This window comes from Protopterus annectens, chromosome 9.part0 (genome assembly GCF_019279795.1).
Source record: "Protopterus annectens isolate FY-2018-M chromosome 9.part0, PAN1.0, whole genome shotgun sequence".
Taxonomy (NCBI): Eukaryota; Metazoa; Chordata; order Ceratodontiformes; family Protopteridae; genus Protopterus; species Protopterus annectens.
The window spans coordinates 1,341,748,859-1,341,766,649 of record NC_056743.1 but is presented as its reverse complement, the minus strand read 5'-3'; the positions used below and the strand labels follow the sequence as shown (position 1 = coordinate 1,341,766,649).

At 41.8% G+C, this 17,791-nt stretch overlaps 1 protein-coding gene across 1 annotated transcript in view; it reads left to right on the top strand.

Moving 5' to 3' along the window:
• Nucleotides 1–17,791, top strand: part of NSD3 (nuclear receptor binding SET domain protein 3) — a 4,286,093-nt gene that overhangs the window by 2,819,540 nt on the left and 1,448,762 nt on the right. Inside the window, exon 15 of the mRNA XM_044084319.1 lies at nt 15,636–15,809. Coding sequence (XP_043940254.1) covers nt 15,636–15,809 — 174 coding nt within the window. The remainder of the gene's footprint in view (nt 1–15,635; nt 15,810–17,791) is intronic.

The window sequence follows — 17,791 nt, the reverse complement described above, 5'->3', positions numbered from 1 at the left end:
CTGTTTTGAATGTCATTGATAATGTGTACTCTGACTCTAGCACAACCCTTGATTCTCTCCCTCCAGCTCCTGCCAAACCCGATAAGTACTACAGGGTCCCGGACTCGTATCTTTACCTTTACAAGGCCCACTCTGCTGATCCAGAAACTATTTCCCAGGGCCCTAAAGGGGTTGCAGCTGCCACTGCTAAAAATCCTCTCCCCTCTGAAAGGGAGTCCAGAGCTTTAGAGAGATGGGGTAAAAAAGTGTATACTTCTGCTACTCTTTCTATGAGGGCATTAAATTGTCAATTTCATATGATACAGTACCAAGAGTATTTGTTAGATGAATTGCATAAAAAACTGTCTTCACCTGACCCCCTAGACCGCAAGTCACTTCAGGATCTGGTACATAACTCACAACAGGTTAGCAACCATTTCTTGCAATGTGGTTATGATGCATTGGAAGCTTCATGTAGGTCAGCTATGACTGGCACAGTCATACGTAGGCATGCTTGGCTGAAGGAACAATCTCTGCCAGACCATGTTAAAGCAAAGCTGCTGGATGCTCCTCTGGAAAAGCAAAAGTTATTTGGCTCCACGGCTCAAGAGGTCCTAAAGAAATTTGAAGAAAAGGCAAAATCCGTACAAACAGTCAAGGATTTTCTCCAAGTACAACCACCAAGATTCAGCAGGAATTGGCCTTCCAAGAATTGGTCCTTTCCAGACACAGAGAGGTTTCAGAGAGGCAAGAACAGGCGTGCCAGAGGTAGAGGGTAAGCTAGAGGCTCCTACAGAGGACGTCAATGGCAGCCTCCCAACCAGAGAGGTAATGCAGGACCTTCAACTGCTGCACAAGGACAGGCTCAATGACTTTACTTTGACACCACCAACCAGGGCTCAATTGGAAGCACCTTTGGGCGGAAAGCTTTCTTTATTCTCAGAAAATTGGCACAGTATTACAAGGGACAAATGGACACTACAAATAATAGACAAAGGATACAGATTTCCTTTCCACACATTACCAAAAAGAAAGGGCATGCCAGACCTGCCACCGAATCAAAGGGCAGAGGCTTTGAAACAAATTTCCAGCTTAATGCAAATGAAAGCTATAGAAAAGGTTCCTCTCTCAGAACAAGGCCAAGGATTTTATTCCAGACTATTCCTTGTTCCAAGAAAAGAAAAACAATGGAGGCCTATTCTCGACTTGTCCGCACTGAATACTTATCTCATTGTGCCAAAGTTCAAAATGCAGACTCTACAGCAGCTCCTTCCCATGCTGGGCAAGGGGTCTTGGCTGGTAACGCTAGACCTCAAGGAGGCATACCTGCATGTCCCTGTCAGACAAAGTTGCAGAAGACACCTCAGATTTCTTGCAGGGTTAGAGCATTATCAATTCTCAGCATTGCCCTTTGGCTTATCTACTGCGCCCAGAGTATTCACGAAATGCCTGGCATCAGTAATTGCACACTGCAGACTTCAGGGGATTCAAATATACCCATATCTGGACTACTGCCTTATACAAGCGGACAGCCAACAAACTTTGGTAAAACACTTGAATTATGCCATCCACCTACTTCAGGCCTTGGGATATACAGTCAACTTTCACAAATCAAGACTTGTTCCATCCCAAAGAATAACCTTTCTGGGTGCAGATCTAGATACAACCACCCAAATGGCCTTCCTCACAGAAGAAAAACAAAATCAACTACCAGATTACTTCAAAAATTTGACAAGACAAACCCAGCTGACTGCAAGGAAAATCCTGCAGGCCCTGGGTTACATGGCTTCTTGCATCCTTCTGATTCCGCAAGCAAGACTACATATGAGGAAATTACAATGGTACCTAAGGAGTTTATGGACTCAGCACAGTCACAGCCTGGAAACTTTGATACCACTCATTCCATGCCTTCAAAAGGAATTTCTGTGGTGGGCTGAAGCAAGCCAGTCAAACAGGGGTCTGCCTTTCAGCAAGCCAATAGCCAGCCAAACCATTACAACAGACGCTTCAGACCACGGATGGGGAGCGCACATGGAGGGCAGATGCATTCAAGGTCTATGGTCACAAAAAGAGCTACGCATGCACATAAACCAAAAGGAAATGCTGGCAGTGATACATGCAGTCGAAGCCTTCAAACCCTTTCTGCATCATGGCCATCTGCTAATAAGGACAGACAACACCACGGTTATGTGGTACATAAACAAGCAAGGAGGCACCCATTCCTATCCTCTTTGCAGGCTGGCAATGAATCTATGGGAACTTTCCTTGAAACTCAATATACAGCTACAATCCTAGTTTGTGCCAGGGAAAGACAATATACTGGCGGACAGCTTAAGCAGAAATATCATGGATGCACACGAATGGATGCTGCACCCAGACAACTTTCTACAGATAACACAATCATGGGGGAGGCCGGACTTGGATCTTTTTGCCTCCCCCCACAATCATCAACTGAAGAAATTCTGCTCAAGGACATACCACCCACAAGCATGGAAAGTGGACGCCCTCTCTTTCAGCTGGAGAACTCTAACAGTGTATGCATTTCCACCTCTTCCATTAATGACCAAGGTTTTACTGAAGATCAGGACAGAGCAGCCAAAAGTGATTCTGATAGCTCCGGACTGGCCAAGACAGCACTGGTACCCACTGTTAAAGAGCCTGTCACGCACAAAACCATGGCCTCTTCCTCTATGGCCACTTCTACTGACACAGCACAATTACAAAACTCTGCATTCCAACCTGAAAACCTTGCAACTAACAGCCTGGAAAATACCTTGACTCCTCTTCAGGACAAGCTATCCCAGAGAGTGAAAGATATTATTATGGAAGCTTGCCGGCCTTCCACAAGAAAGGCATATTCAGCAAAATGGAAAAGATTTCACATTTGGAACACCACAAAGGGCCTAGATGCGACAGTGATGAACATGACACATATCCTGGAATACTTGGCAGAAATGTTCCACAGTGATCTGTCTTACTCTTCCATTAAAATTCATGCTTCAGCAATTTCAGCAGAGTACAATACTGATCCACCTGTCTTTTCTCATCCTCTCCTAAGACAGTTTCTAAGAGGAATCAAAAACATCAATCCTCCAAGGAAACCACCTCTACCTACTTGGGACCTTAACTTCATGTTGGAAAAACTAACACTGCCTCCCTTTGAACCAGCAGCATCTGCAGAACTACAGTTCCTGTCTTGGAAGACTGCTTTCCTTCTGGCCATAACCTCAGCAAGAAGAGTATCTGAGTTATAGGCCCTTATGGCAGTACAGCCATTCCTTATTTTTCATCAGGACAGAGTTTCATTGAGAACCAATCCTACATTTATGCCAAAGGTAGTATCCAGGGTTTCATTAAATCAAGCTATTCACTTGCCTACCTTCTTTCCAAACCCACAAAACAAAGGGGAGAAACTTCTGCACACCCTGGACATACACAGACAGTTGCGCTACTACTTGGACAGAACTAAAGGTTACAGAAAAACTGACCAGCTGTTGTTAGCATATGCTGCTGGTACACAAGGAAAAGCAATTTCCAAACAGACAATTTCAAAATGGATAGGGAATTGCATTCGTTTTTGTTACTCCTTTCATGGAAAAACTGTGCCAGCTAACATTAGACCTCATTCCACGAGAGCCACAGCCACCTCCACAGCCTTTCTTAAGAGGGGTGGCTACCAAGGACATTTTAGAAGCTGCTACATGGAGCTCCGTGCATACATTTGCCAAGCATTACAATTTACCTTTATACTCCAGATCCAGAGCAGGCTTTGCTACGGCAGTCCTGCAGGGTATCTTAGCTACACCATCCTTTACTTAGTACCTCCACCCCCAGATTGGCTATGGTATTCTACCCATATGTGATGACTGCAGATGCATCCTTGAAGGACATAGTACAGTTTTGTACCTACCATAAATGTAGATGTCCGATAGGTATGCATCTGCAGTCAGGTTTACCCACCCTCCTTCCCCTCTGTGGTATTCCTAGGGTATTTACCCCTCTTTTAGCTAGCTGGGGGAATCTATTATGGTGTATTTGTGTGTATATATGTATATATATATATATATATATTTTTATATTGTTTGCTCTCTACTGTTTGGAATTATTTGCATTTATCCAAATTTAGCCTTACTAGAGGGCACCTGGCATCTGGGGCAAGAAACACTGAGGAAAATGGCGTCGGCTGATGCCTTTATACCCAATAAACAGCAGCTATGACGTCGGGTGAAGTGCGACATCAGCCGAAGCCAGACCCAGACTTTGGAATCCGGCCGACCGAAGGGCTGCCTGAGGCAGGACAACCCATATGTTAGGACTGCAGATGCATACCTATCGGACATCTACATTTATGGTAGGTACAAAACTGTACTTTTCCATTCATCCATGGTCTTTAGGATTGTCTATGTCCAAGAAACTATTTCGTCTTGGATTTTTAAAGTCATTTCTTTTTATTCCTTTCATGGTAAGAGCCTTCCTTCTGTTAAGGCTCATTCTACTAGAGCTGTGGCTTTTTCTGTTGCTTTTTTCAAGGGCTTGGTACTAACTCTGTTCTTGAGGCAGGTACCTGGACTTCTGTGCATCCATTTACCAAGCACTACAAGTTGGATGGAATTTCCAGGGCTAGAGATGTTTTTGCTAGGGCCATCCTTCATGGCTTCCTAGATAGCTCTGCTGGTCCTTCATCCTCCCTCTCTCCTCCCTGAGCTTTAGCACCCTCCCTATTGTAACGAATATTGCAACAGTGAAATGGAAGGGCTTAGTACAGTTGTATAAAATCTTACCATAACTGTAGATGTCCTCTTCACTGTTGCAGTATCCATTTCCTCCCTGTGCCCCCTGGTCCATTTGTCTTCTAGACGTACTGATTACCTCTGTACCTTGGACAGGTGTTCCTACTGGGGCTGTCAGTTCTGAAGTTAGCACGTCCGGACGTCACATTTATGCCCTGTGCTACACAAGGAGCATGTGTATAACGTACGGTTTACATTAAGGCAACATAAAAGCTTTGGTATACTACCTGGATGTCAGGGGATCCCTATTGTAATAAATACTGCAACAGTGAAGAGAGGGACAGCTACCCGTTATGGTAAGATTTTACCCAACTGTACTTTCTTACTCATGGATAAATCTTTATGTATGGATGTTAATACTTTTATCGAGAGATTAGGTACTGCAACTGGACCTTTGCTTTTCCAATTAGGAGCTTTTCATAACTTTGTTTCAATTTCTCTGGCCTTTACTTCATCCGATTTCATATGCTGCAGATTTGAGCTTCTTATTCCTTCTTTTACTTTCTTCTATCCATTCAGAATCTTTTATGTTCCACAGGATTTTCATAAATATTTCTCCAAAATGTGTGTATTTCTTTCTTTTCTTTTTTTTTTTTTTTTGTGGTGTTTCAATTCCCTTTTGCCTTGTTTTCCACTTCTCTGTAAAAAAAAATTTGGGTCATCAATAAATTGCTTATTTTGTACTTTTCCTTTATATTTATTTGCATATTTCTAAGTTTATCCGCCTGTGCTGATATCTTTAGTTTACTGTTTGCAGTAGTATACGAAAGATCCTGGTTTGTTCTGATACTGCATGTTGATAATTTTCATGTCTATCTTGCTGTGCATTTTTGTTGCTCTGTTCCCTGTTCTCTGCTCTTCTGACAGTGACACTTCTTGTCTTAATTGCTTTAAAGTTTTCTCTATTCAATACTTCCATGATGGCATCTTATCCCCCTTTCCCATATTTTCCCTGTGTTCTTGCGATAAGACTTTATCTGTTGTTAATTTAGCTGCACAGTAATATGTCCTATTTTACTTCTCTTATATCACATTAATTTCTATAAACAGTCTTGATTAGTTTCATCAGACTTCTAGCATTTTAGGTCTTATTGGCTTTCTGTAATCTGTTTCTTTCATCAATCTTAATATGTCTTCTATCTCTATTAAATCAAGCAGCTGTTCCCCTAGAGCAATTTTCTTCTAAACTAAGGGCCCATTCTTTGTTTTCCTTTTCCTGCTGGCATTCTACAGAAGTTCCAGAACATCTTCCTGTGCCATATTTTCTTCAGCTTCATCCAGTATCATCCATTGCTCTTTCTTATGGAACCTTACTGGGCCTATCATTCCACCACATTGACTGCATCAGAGTTGCCACAGTTTCCTGTTCCTTTGTTTAATGTGCGACTCCAACTGAACTTTTGTAGAGGTTTCCTATTAAAGGCTCCAAAGTATCTTCATAGGCAACTCATGAGATGTTTCATGCTCCACTGGTTTCTCCTTAATTTGGGGACTTGTTCTTATTTCATGTTGTGATGTTATCAGAGTTAGATTTTCTACATTTAATCCTTCACTTTGCAGGTAATCCATATGTTCAGTTTCTTTTCTTTAACTTCTCCATTACTAATCCTCTTTTGTACTTTCACCCTTTGTTTTCTTATTTTTTTTGTATTCTAAAATTTTCCATATCTGTATGACTTTGTCTGTATTTATCTTCATATATCTTTGGTGCTGCTTTTTGTATTGATTAGATGTCCTTCATGGATGCATCTGCAGTCATAACAAGTGGGTTGTCCTGTCGTCAGGCAGCCCTGCAGTCGGCCGGATTCCAAAGTCCGGGTCCGGCTTCGGCTGATGTCGCACTCCACCCGACGTCATCTCTGTTGGTCTTCGGGTATATAAGCATCAGCCGACGCCATTTTCCTCAGTCTTTCTTGCCGTGGCGCCAAGCAGAAGCTGTTCGCAAGTGCCGGTTGGTCGGATCCAGAGATTACTTCTACCGAATACTACTTGAAGACTTCTAAAGCTAAGTACCCGTTGGGGACTCTTTCTTGCCTCAGCCGATGTCAGAAAAAGTTAACAATTGTTTAACCTGTGGGAAACAAATACCTCATAAAGATTTCCACTCTTACTGTCTGCCTTGTTTAGGCCCAGCCCACGACGTAGCAGCCTGTTCGCCTGTGCCTCTTTCAACCGACGACGCTTAGGCGTCGGTCGGAGTTTGCAGAACAGTTTTTCGGTTCTGATTTTGCGTACATTATGCCGCCGGATCCTCTGACTACCCAATCTACCAAAAACGCAAAGATAAAGACCGACACTCGCGGTCCGCGGTTTCGGCGAAACCACGGTAAAGCAAACGCGAGTGTCTCGGTTTCGAAACCGAGAAAACTGATCAAAGTACAGCTGAACCTATTCTTACAACTGAGGTCCCTGCTACAACTCTTGAATCGACCTCAGAAATTTTACCCACTACGGTGGTTGACTTATCAGACACCATCCCTTGGATGTCTCTACCCCAGCACGTGGTGCTGCTAGGCCTCCAGCAGCCATGTCCATTAAGGCCTTCGCCAGGGCTAAAGCAGCCAAGACTACTAAAACAGTGCCTGTTAAACCCCCACATCCAGGCCCTCTTCTAGTTCTCAAATGCTTTCTTTGGCAGAAGATTTAATTTCTTTAATTAGAGGATCTCAATCTCACCCAGACAGGGCCTCTCAGCCCCCAGAGAAGAGACCTAGGGCAGAGCCCCTGAGCCAGTGTCTTCTGATGATTCTGCTGATGAATCAGACATAACTGACCAGCCAGAGGCTCCCTTCTCCAATTTTGAAGATTCTGATGCTGAAGAATCCATTCCAGCTGCTTCCCCACCAGAAGAATTCTCCTTTGGGGAAACCTTGCATGCCATGCGAGAACAGTTCCAATGGCAGCAACAGGATTTTTCAGACTCCAGAAAAGACTTAGGACCTTTCTGCACCTCCCACAGCACAGGCCCTTAGCTATACCTCCTGTTCTCTCTGTGGTGGATGATGCTTTCAATGATGTTTGCTCCGCTCCAGATTCTTTACCCCAGCCCCTGCCAAACCAGACAGATTTTACAGGGTGCCAGATACTCATCACCACCTTTACAAGGCCCCACTTGCAGACCCAGAAACTATATCCCAGGGTCCCAAGGCAGTAGCCGCGACCACAGCTAAAAACCCTATTCCTTCTGAAAGGGAAGCAAGGTCATTAGACAGATGGGGTAAAAGGTCTACACTTCAGCTACTCTCTCAGCTAGAGCTTTAAACTGTCAGTTTCACATGATACAATACCAAGAGTTTATGCTTGATCAGTTAACTAAAAAACTAACCACTGATGAATCTCTTGATAAGAAATATGTATTAGAGATGGTAAATAACATTCAACAGGTTAGCAACCATTCCTTAAAATGTGGCTATGATGCACTGGAGGCTTCATTTAGATCAGCCATGACAGGCACAGTGATAAGAAGGCATGCATGGCTAAAGGAACAAGCTTTACCGGATCATGTTAAAGCTAAGTTGCTAGATGCTCCTATGGACAAGACAAGTTTGTTTGGTACACCTGCCCAGCAGGTTATGAAGAAAATGGAAGAGAAGGCAAAATCTGTTCAAACTGTTAAAGATTTCTTGCAGGTTCAACCCCCAAGGTTTAGCAGGAACTGGCCTGCCAGAAATTGGTCCTTTCCTGACTCCACAAAATTTCAAAGGGGCAGGAATAGACGTTCCAGAGGCAGAAACCAATCCAGAGGAGGTGCCTACAGAGGACGACAGTGGCAAGGTAACAACAGAGGCACAGACACAGCCACTGCCACTACATCAGCACAACCACAGTGACTTAATCCTAAATCCGCCTACCAGGGAACAAATAGCAGCTCCTCTAGGCGGAAAGTTAACCTTATTTTCAAAGAACTGGCACTACATAACAAAAGACAAGTGGATTTTACAAACCATAGATCAAGGTTACCGGTTTCACTTCCACACTTTACCAGTCAAAAGAGGAATGCCAAATCTACCTCCAAATCAAAAACAGAGGCTCTACGCCAGATAATGGAGTTAGCAAACATGAGAGCTGTGGAAAGAGTGCCAACAGCAGAACAAGGAAAGGGGTTCTATTCCAGACTATTCCTAGTTCCAAGAAAGGAAAAAGTTGGAGACCAATTCTCGACCTGTCCACCTTAAATACATACATCATTGTCCCAAAATTCAAAATGCTGACCCTACAGCAACTTCTTCCCATGCTGGGCAAGGAGTCTTGGCTGGTAACTCTAGATCTCAAGGAGGCATACCTGCACGTCCCCATTCGACCAATCTGCAGAAGATACCTCAGATTTCTTGCAGGATCAGAGCACTATCAATTCTCAGCATTGCCCTTTGGCTTATCTACTGCCCAGAGTATTCACAAAATGCCTGGCATCAGTAATCGCCCATTGCAGACTACAGGGAATTCAAATTTACCCATACCTGGACGACTGCCTGCTACAAGGGGACAACAAAAGCAAGCTGACAACAGATTTACAAAGGGTCATTTACTTGCTACAAGGACTGGGATACACAGTCAATTTACAAAAGTCAAGGCTGATACCATCCCAAACAAGGACATTCTTGGTAGGAATTGGACACAGTACAACAAATGGCATTCCTGACTACAGAAAAACAAAAGAACTTCCTCTTTACTTCTTGGCACTAACAAAACTGAACAAGTTAACAGCAAGAAAAGTTCTGCAGGCCTTGGGCTTCATGGCATCATGCATAATCTTGGTCCCATTTGCCAGACTACATATGAGGAAACTACAGTGGTACCTAAAGAATTTATGGTCCCAACACAGACACAGTCTAGAAACAGAAATCCCACTAATTCCATGCTTAAAACAGGAGTTCCTATGGTGGGCTCAGGCATGCCAGTCAAACCCAGGCCTACCCTTCGCAGATGTCAACCAAGCCAGACCATCACAACAGACGCTTCAGACCTAGGATGGGGGCCCACATGCTGGACAAATGCGTGCAAGGATTGTGGACACAGGATCAACTTCACCTGCACATCAATCTAAAAGAAATGCTGGCAGTAAAACTGGCAATCCAAAAGTTCAAACCATTTCTCAAAGAGGGCCAGTTGATGATAAGGACAGACAACACCACAGTCATGTGGTACATCAACAAACAGGGAGGCACTCATTCATACCCCTATGCAGAATGACCTTGGAGCTGTGGACCCTGGCACTCAGCTACAACATTCAGTTACAGGCAATATTTGTACCGGGAAAGACAATACTCTAGCAGACATATTAAGCAGAACCACTTCGGATGCCCACGAATGGAAGCTGCACCGGACATCTTCAAGACCATCTCAAAGAAATGGGGAATGCCACAGATAGACCTATTCGCATCACCTCTCAATCACCAGCTCAAAAATTCTGCACAAGGACATTCCACCCACTAGCATGGAAAGTGGACTCACTCTCCTTCAACTGGAAAGGCCTAACAGCATATGCATTCCCACCTCTTCCTTTGATACACAAGGTACTACTAAAAATCAAGGAAGAACGTCCAAGGATAATCCTGATAGCTCCAAACTGGCCAAGACAACACTGGTACCCACTACTGAAGAGCATGTCTCGAACAATATGTGGCCAATACCCTAATGCCTTTGATGTTAACTCAGAACAACTACAGCATCATACATCCAAACCTAAAACGCTGCAACTGACTGCATGGAACATCACATAGCAGCAGCTAATCCAGAACTTTCCCAAAGAGTTAAAGACATTATTCTTGAAGCCGCAGACCTTCAAGAAGAAGGAACTCTGCAGGAAAATGGAAAAGGTTTGTCATTTGGAGTACGGAAAGAGGAAAAGATGTGTCAAACATAGATATGCCTAACATTCTGGAGTATCTGGCGAACTTCTTCATTCAGGCCTGTCCTACTCCTCCATCAAGATACATGCATCAGCTATTTCAGCAGAATACAGCTTTGATCCACCTGTTTTTCGCACCCTTTGCTCAGGCAGTTCCTCAGAAGAATCAAGAATGTAAAACCTCCAAGGAAACCACCATTACCAGCTTGGGATTTAAACTTTGTGCTAGAAAAGTTGACACTATCACCCTTTGAACCAGCAGCAACAGCAGACCTACAACACCTGTCATGGAAAACTGCTTTCCTACTAGCAATTACTTCAGCAAGGAGGGTTTCAGAACTTCAGGCCTTAATGGCAGTGCAACCCTTCCTAATCTTCCACCAAGATAGAGTGTCCATGAGGACTAATCCTACATTTATGCCCAAGGTGGTATCCAGAGTGTCTTTAAACCAGGCAATCCACCTACCTACCTTCTTTCCCAACCCACAAAACAGAGGGGAAAGAATACTGCATACCTTGGATGTACATAGACAGCTACGCTACTACTTGGACAGAACAAAAAATAGCAGAAAGACTGACCAACTTTTGTAGCCTATGCAACAGGAAGGGAAGGAAAAGCTATTTCCAAACAGACAATCTCCAAATGGATAGGAAATTGCATACGATACTGTTACTCCTTCCATGGAAAACCAATTCCACAGAACATAAGACCTCATTCTACAAGGGCAACAGCCACTACCACAGCCTTCTTACGAGGAGTGGCAACCAAAGACATTATTGAGGCGGCTACTTGGACCTCCGTGCATACATTTGCCAAGCATTATAATTTGCCTCTATATTCCAGATCCCGAGCAGGGTTTGCCACTGCTGTACTGCAAGGGATCCTAAACACACCATAATCTACTTTTATCCTCCCTCCCTAGTTGGCTAAGGTATTCTACCCACTTGTTATGACTGCAGATGCATCCATGAAGGACATAGTACAGTTTTGTACCTACCATAAATGTAGATGTCCGAACTGGATAGCATCTGCAGTCAGGATTACCCTCCCTCCTTCCCCTCTGTGGTACTCCTAGGGTGTTTACCCTCCTAATAGCTAGCTGTTGGGGGGGAGTCTTTTATGGTGTATTTGTTTGTATATATGTACATATATGCTTATTGTTGTGTTTACCTCTATCTATTTGGAAACATTGGCATCTATCCAAATTTTAGCCTGCAAGAGGGCTACTGGCATCTGGGGCAAGAAACACTGAGGAAAATGGTGTCGGCTGATGCTTATATACCCGAAGACCAACAGAGATGACGTCGGGTGGAGTGCGACATCAGCCGAAGCCGGACCCGGACTTTGGAATCCGGCAGACTGCAGGGCTGCCTGACGACAGGACAACCCACTTGTTATGACTGCAGATGCTATCCAGTTCGGACATCTACATTTATGGTAGGTACAAAACTGTACTTTTTGCTTTCTCTTTTGCATAAATATTGCACCACATTGAATCTCTTTTTCTTTCCCATGTTCATACTTCTTGTCAGATGTCTCATGCACCTCCATTTCTCCTTACTTGGGGAGCTCATTGTTACTCTTTCTTTATGGTTGACTCAGTGTGTTTCATTTGTTCATAAGGGAAAATGGAATTCCTTTCCTTTCCACTCAGAACACATGCTCTACCAGATCTGTGGCTTCATCTGCAGCCTTTTATCCAGACTTCCAATTCATGACATATATGCTGCACCTGCCTGGTCCAAGGTTCATACCTTCATCTCCCATTACAAGGTGGATGTGCAGTCTGGATCTAGGGCCTCTTTCAGTTCAGCTGTCCTCTGGAATATCCATCCATGAGACCTCCCAAGTACAAAAGTAGCTGGAAACTCTGTCCCATCCATTGAGGAACAGACAGAAAAGACAGCATCAGATGTGAAAGTTATGACTCACCATAGTGATAGATCTGTGTTGTCTGTTTCTGTCCTTTCCTCAACTTTCCTCCTATTGTCCTCTTCCTTGTTTTCTTTTGGCGGTGATGAAGCCTGTTAACAATTAATCCCATTCTGAGATGGATCTAACTGACCTAGCTCTGGCTTCTGAAGCTAAACTGACCTAGCTCTGGCTCCTGAAGGTATTGTCTTTTTATGCCTCTTTTTTCTCATATGGATTACCACTAGTTAACTCATCTGCTTCCTTAAGATAGCTTACAAATATATTTTATAATATACACTGCCTTTCCTTGAAATGACAAACTCAGTCTGAGGTAGTTCATTTTATTCACAGAGATTGTGGGTGGGGGAGGAACTTGAGCACTGGATCCAAAGCTTGGAAGTGGCTGTGGCTGGATTTGAAGTCAGATCCTAGAGACATCCGTTGAGGAAAGGATGGAAACAGACAGCACAGATTTATCATTATGGTGAGTACATAACGTTCGTGACTCCCACATGAAGCTTCTCTGTGGCTTTACTACTGCTACAAATTTTGTTCACCTTAGCAGGTTTTTTTTTTTTTTGCAATTTTAACTTCTTTTGAAGGAATATAGACCATCGTTTAGAATTGTTCCATATACTTAAAACCTAATTCCCATAGATATTGCCACTACTTTTAATGGTTATCGGTCCAGTAGTGGGGAGGTTCATTAAAAAGCTGTTAAATGTAGGGTGCCATACAGGATATCCCCAGTTATTTCTTTTGATCTATACAAGATGCCTTTAATTATTTGTTGGGCCAGAATGAAGCATTGTCTGAGTACTGTTGTATTGTGGTGGTCAGAAGGACAGGATAACTTCAGTGAAGGTAACAAGAGTGCCTCCATTTATACTATGTTCATGAAGCAGCTTTGTTTTCTGAACTTTACATACTGTATTTTTAGCATTTAGCCAATATTCTTTACATTGATTAATTTGCAATGTCTAGACCAACCTGCTGTGAAATAGTATAAGAAAGTTGTGAGAACAGCGCCTAGTTTGCAAACATCAGAAAATTATGTTAGTCATAGGTCTGAGTTGTTGGTTTTAAGATCAGAAATGATGCCAAACAGGAGTCGTCCCAGCACATTGCCCTGAGGGACACCATTGTTCAATTAATTACTGTCTGAAGTGGTTCCAGCTACTTTGACCATAAGCTTTTTGTCTGGTAACCAGTTTGTGGTCCATCTTACAATGTAGGGTTCATGCTTCTGCCTTTGAGTTTGTTGACAGTACCAGCAATGAGGTATCCGCTTTAACCATAGTGAGGTATGCCATCATCTACAGCTTCCGTGATCCTTTCATTGAAGTTACTAGGTTTAGTAGACATGATCTTCTTTTGAGGAAGCCAAATTTTTGAGGGTCCACAGCAATAACGTTTTTAGTATGTATATTTTTAAAGTATGATATGGTGCAAATTCTGGCTTTGCAAATTAGACTAGTGAAGCTATTGGGTCTGTAATTACTGGTGTTAGAAATGGGGCTGCCTTTGTGTAAGGGCATTACAGTGGCTTTTTTTCCACACTTCAGGAGCATATCCAGCATCTGGGCTTCAACTGAAAAAGATTTAAGAGAGGCTGTGATAGTGTACATTTGACACTACTGACTATACATCCAGGAATATTATCTGGGTCCGTGCATGTGGTGTGTTTGGCTTTGGAGAAGGTAAGCTATGATTTGATTGATGGTAATCCTTGGGCGAGGTTGGGACTCAGTTTTTGTGGAATTTCTGTGATTGTAGCTGATGTGAAATTAGCACTGAATTTATCTTCTAGTATGTTAGCAATATCCTTTGGGTCGGAGTTGACATTGTTGTGTATTACCTCATAGCATTGTCAGATGCTGTTTCCTAGTTTCCTGACATAGCTGAGGAACATTTTGTAGTCATCCTTGTATTCTGCTGCTGTTTTCAGTCTGTGCTTGGCTTTAACTTTCTTAATGGTGTTTTTAGCTCTTTACTGATTTTCTTGCTTGACTCTTGTAGGCAGACAAGTTACGATTTGTTGTAGACAGTTACTATTTTTTTTTTTTTATTTTTTTTTTTTTACTGTTGAGTGTATGTGCATGGGTTCCATTGGGTTTGGTCAACATCTGTTTAATCGACTGCATTTGGTCAGCTATACAGATAGTTGACAGGTATGTGCAAGTGACATTCCCCAGGTATGGGAGTATTCCTTTTCACAGGGGATTGTATGATCTTAGAGATAGTAGATTTAAATTTTTTTAAAGTAATATTTGCATTAGCTAAGAAGCAGCCTCAGAAAATGCGTACTAAGAAGTCAAGTTTTTCATTTTCAATGTAGAGTGGGGTACCTTCAGGATGTCGACATTCATATTAGTCGATCAACTGAAGGGTAAATCATTTGGATAGACCATGAAGGTGAATTGTTTGAATTGTCACATGTTTAGTCTGCATAGATCTTAGTGAATTGAGGCAGTATTCTGAGATGTAGGCAGCAGCTACCTGCATCACTGTCTGATGAAACGATCATAACCATTGAACTGCCTATCACATCACTAATCAGGATTAATGAATAATAAACAGGTAAATTCACTAGTACAGTATATGTAGGAGTAAATGTGGAGTAGAGGATACCCTTCTAGGGGGTAAAGTACAGCAGAACAAAGTAGAAACAAAAGCAGTTTTGTCAAGGAGATGAGGTTGGAAGTGAGTTTTGTCACTATGGCTGATTTACATTTCTTTTGAACAGATTGCTGCATATTTACTTAAAGAATGTATTTTTATTCAGTCTTCATACTCAGTCACAGGGAAGGCCTGGGACAAAAGCTCCAACGATATAGTATTACCAGCTGTAAAATTCATAGATAGGTTGATATAGTGGCATGTGTGATGCAGTATTTCCAAATTGTATGGTACTTTATATAGAAGAGACAATGAAAATCTGAGAACTACGGATGCCACTTTCACTGTTGCAGCTGAGTAGGAGTAGGAATAAATGAAACTACATACATTCTGGTGAAAGTTTAATGCAGAGTAAAGTTTTTAAGTAACATATTAGTTGATGCTCGGTTTAATTTAATGGTGGTTGTTTTTCTTTATTGATTAGGTCGCATGATGCGTTGTTTACGTTGCCCTCTTGCCTATCATGCTGGAGATGGTTGTGTGGCTGCAGGAAGCCAGCCTGTAACACCTCATATTATCATTTGTAGCAACCACTCAAAGAAAAGCAGTCATTCTACAGCTACCATTAACGTAGGATTTTGTTTTGTCTGTGCTAGAGGTAAGTCTTACCCAAACACTGCTGTCGACATTTCACTTCTGCAAATATTAGGAAAGTCGTCTTACACCATGTCTATACTTTCGCTACCTACTCTTAACTCTGGTCAATCCCTTAATGATGGTAAATTTCTCAATGATGTAAGAATTTATTTGGTTTGTTCTAAATGTTTTTGCTGAGAAGTTTGAGCCTTTGCTTAACAAAAAAAAAATGTCCCTTTAAAAGAAGTCTTTTGTTGTTCCAAGTAGGGGACTGTCTTCCCACCTTGTTTAAAAAAATAAAGTAAAAAAAAAAAGTTGTGCTCTTAGGAACTTTGTTTGCACATTATTACACGAGCCTGTGAAAATTTCTGTTGACTTACTAGCATAAAAATGATCAAAGTTTATACATTTTGTAAGATTTATCTGTGTAGCTGGTGTTTGCATTGGAAATGATGGTGTATTTATGAGCGCAATTATGTTGTCATACATAAAAAAGTGTGTGTGTTTTGCATTGAACAGCTTCAAATGGATTTAAGAGGCAGAGCTTTTGATAGTATGTTACATGTAAGATAGGTTTTTTGGTATTTCACTTTAGAGGCAACATGTTTACCAGAGCTTAATAAACATTTTAGTATAAAATGTATTTTAAAAATTGAGAGGTGTGAAATATGTTTTCTTGAGCTTCTGTATTACTCTTCACTGTAGTTTTAAGAAAAAATAATGTATTAATTGGGTCAGTGATCTTACTGGATATTAAATGTACATGATTTTGCTAGCTTATGTATGCATTTTTACTAAACTCATTGAGTCTGTTATTCTGGAAAAGTCTTCAGTAAAGTCAGATGAAAGTGTCCAAGTTGGTAAAGAGATGACCTGTTTAATGTGAGTTTTATTGTAGTTGAATAGGAGTTGATAGAAAAATAAGGCATGTGCTAATTAGAGGTTGTTGGCAAGAGACAACAGTAGCAATAAGAAATTTGAATGTCCTCCAGAAGTAGAACAAAAGAACCTAAAAATGGTATGAGGTGCAGTTACCTTCCAGTTTGCATAAGGGGACTTTTGAATACGACACTCATACCTCTCAACCTCTTAGCACAAGTATCGAGGACATGGGCCCAAAATGAGGACAGTTTTTAAAAATGCTTTCATTAACTTAGAAAGTTGTTAAAATAACTGGATCCAGTGTTATTTGTTTCATCCAGCCCCAAATTATAGGTTATCATATCCAACAGCAATACTCCTCTAACCATTCCCAAAGGTCCAAAGGAAACATCCAGTGCCTTTGTCTTCAGCACCATAAAATAATTCTCAATAAACTTAAAAATAATTCCCTTGCTGCTCATAATCTACCTTTTGAATGTTTCAAGTTATCTGCTGATGCTTTCTCTTCTGGTCTCTATTTTGATCAGTTGTTCCGTAATATAAGAGCATGTTCCCAAAGTCTGGAAAATGTCCTGTATCACACCACTACATAAAGGTGGGACATGTACAGACCTTTTTAACTTCAGACCAATTGCAATCTTATCTCCTCTATCCAAAATTTTAGAAAACAATGTATCCATTCCCAGGTCATGAATTATTTACTTTCCAAAAACCTGTTAACCAGTTACCAACATGGCTTCTGACCCAACCATAGTACCACTACAGTTCTCTGATGTTTCGCAAACACTATTTTAACCCATTCAGAAATAATGGTCAACTAGTTTCCTCCATATTCCTAGACATGTCCAAAGCATTTTGTACAGTCTCCCATCAAAACTCCTCAATGAACTCTTATCTCTTAAACTAAGCCATTCTGCCCTTGCATGGTTCCATGACTACTTATCTGACCAACAACAAGCTGTAAAATGACAACGTGATTTCTCCTCTCTACGTGTTACATTTGGCTTTCCACAAGGGTCACCCCTAGGTCCACTCCTATTTCGCATCCTCACCAATAAGCTCCATACTGCTACCTGCTTTGTCCAAATCAAACAGTATGCAGATGACTCCACAGTCATCTGT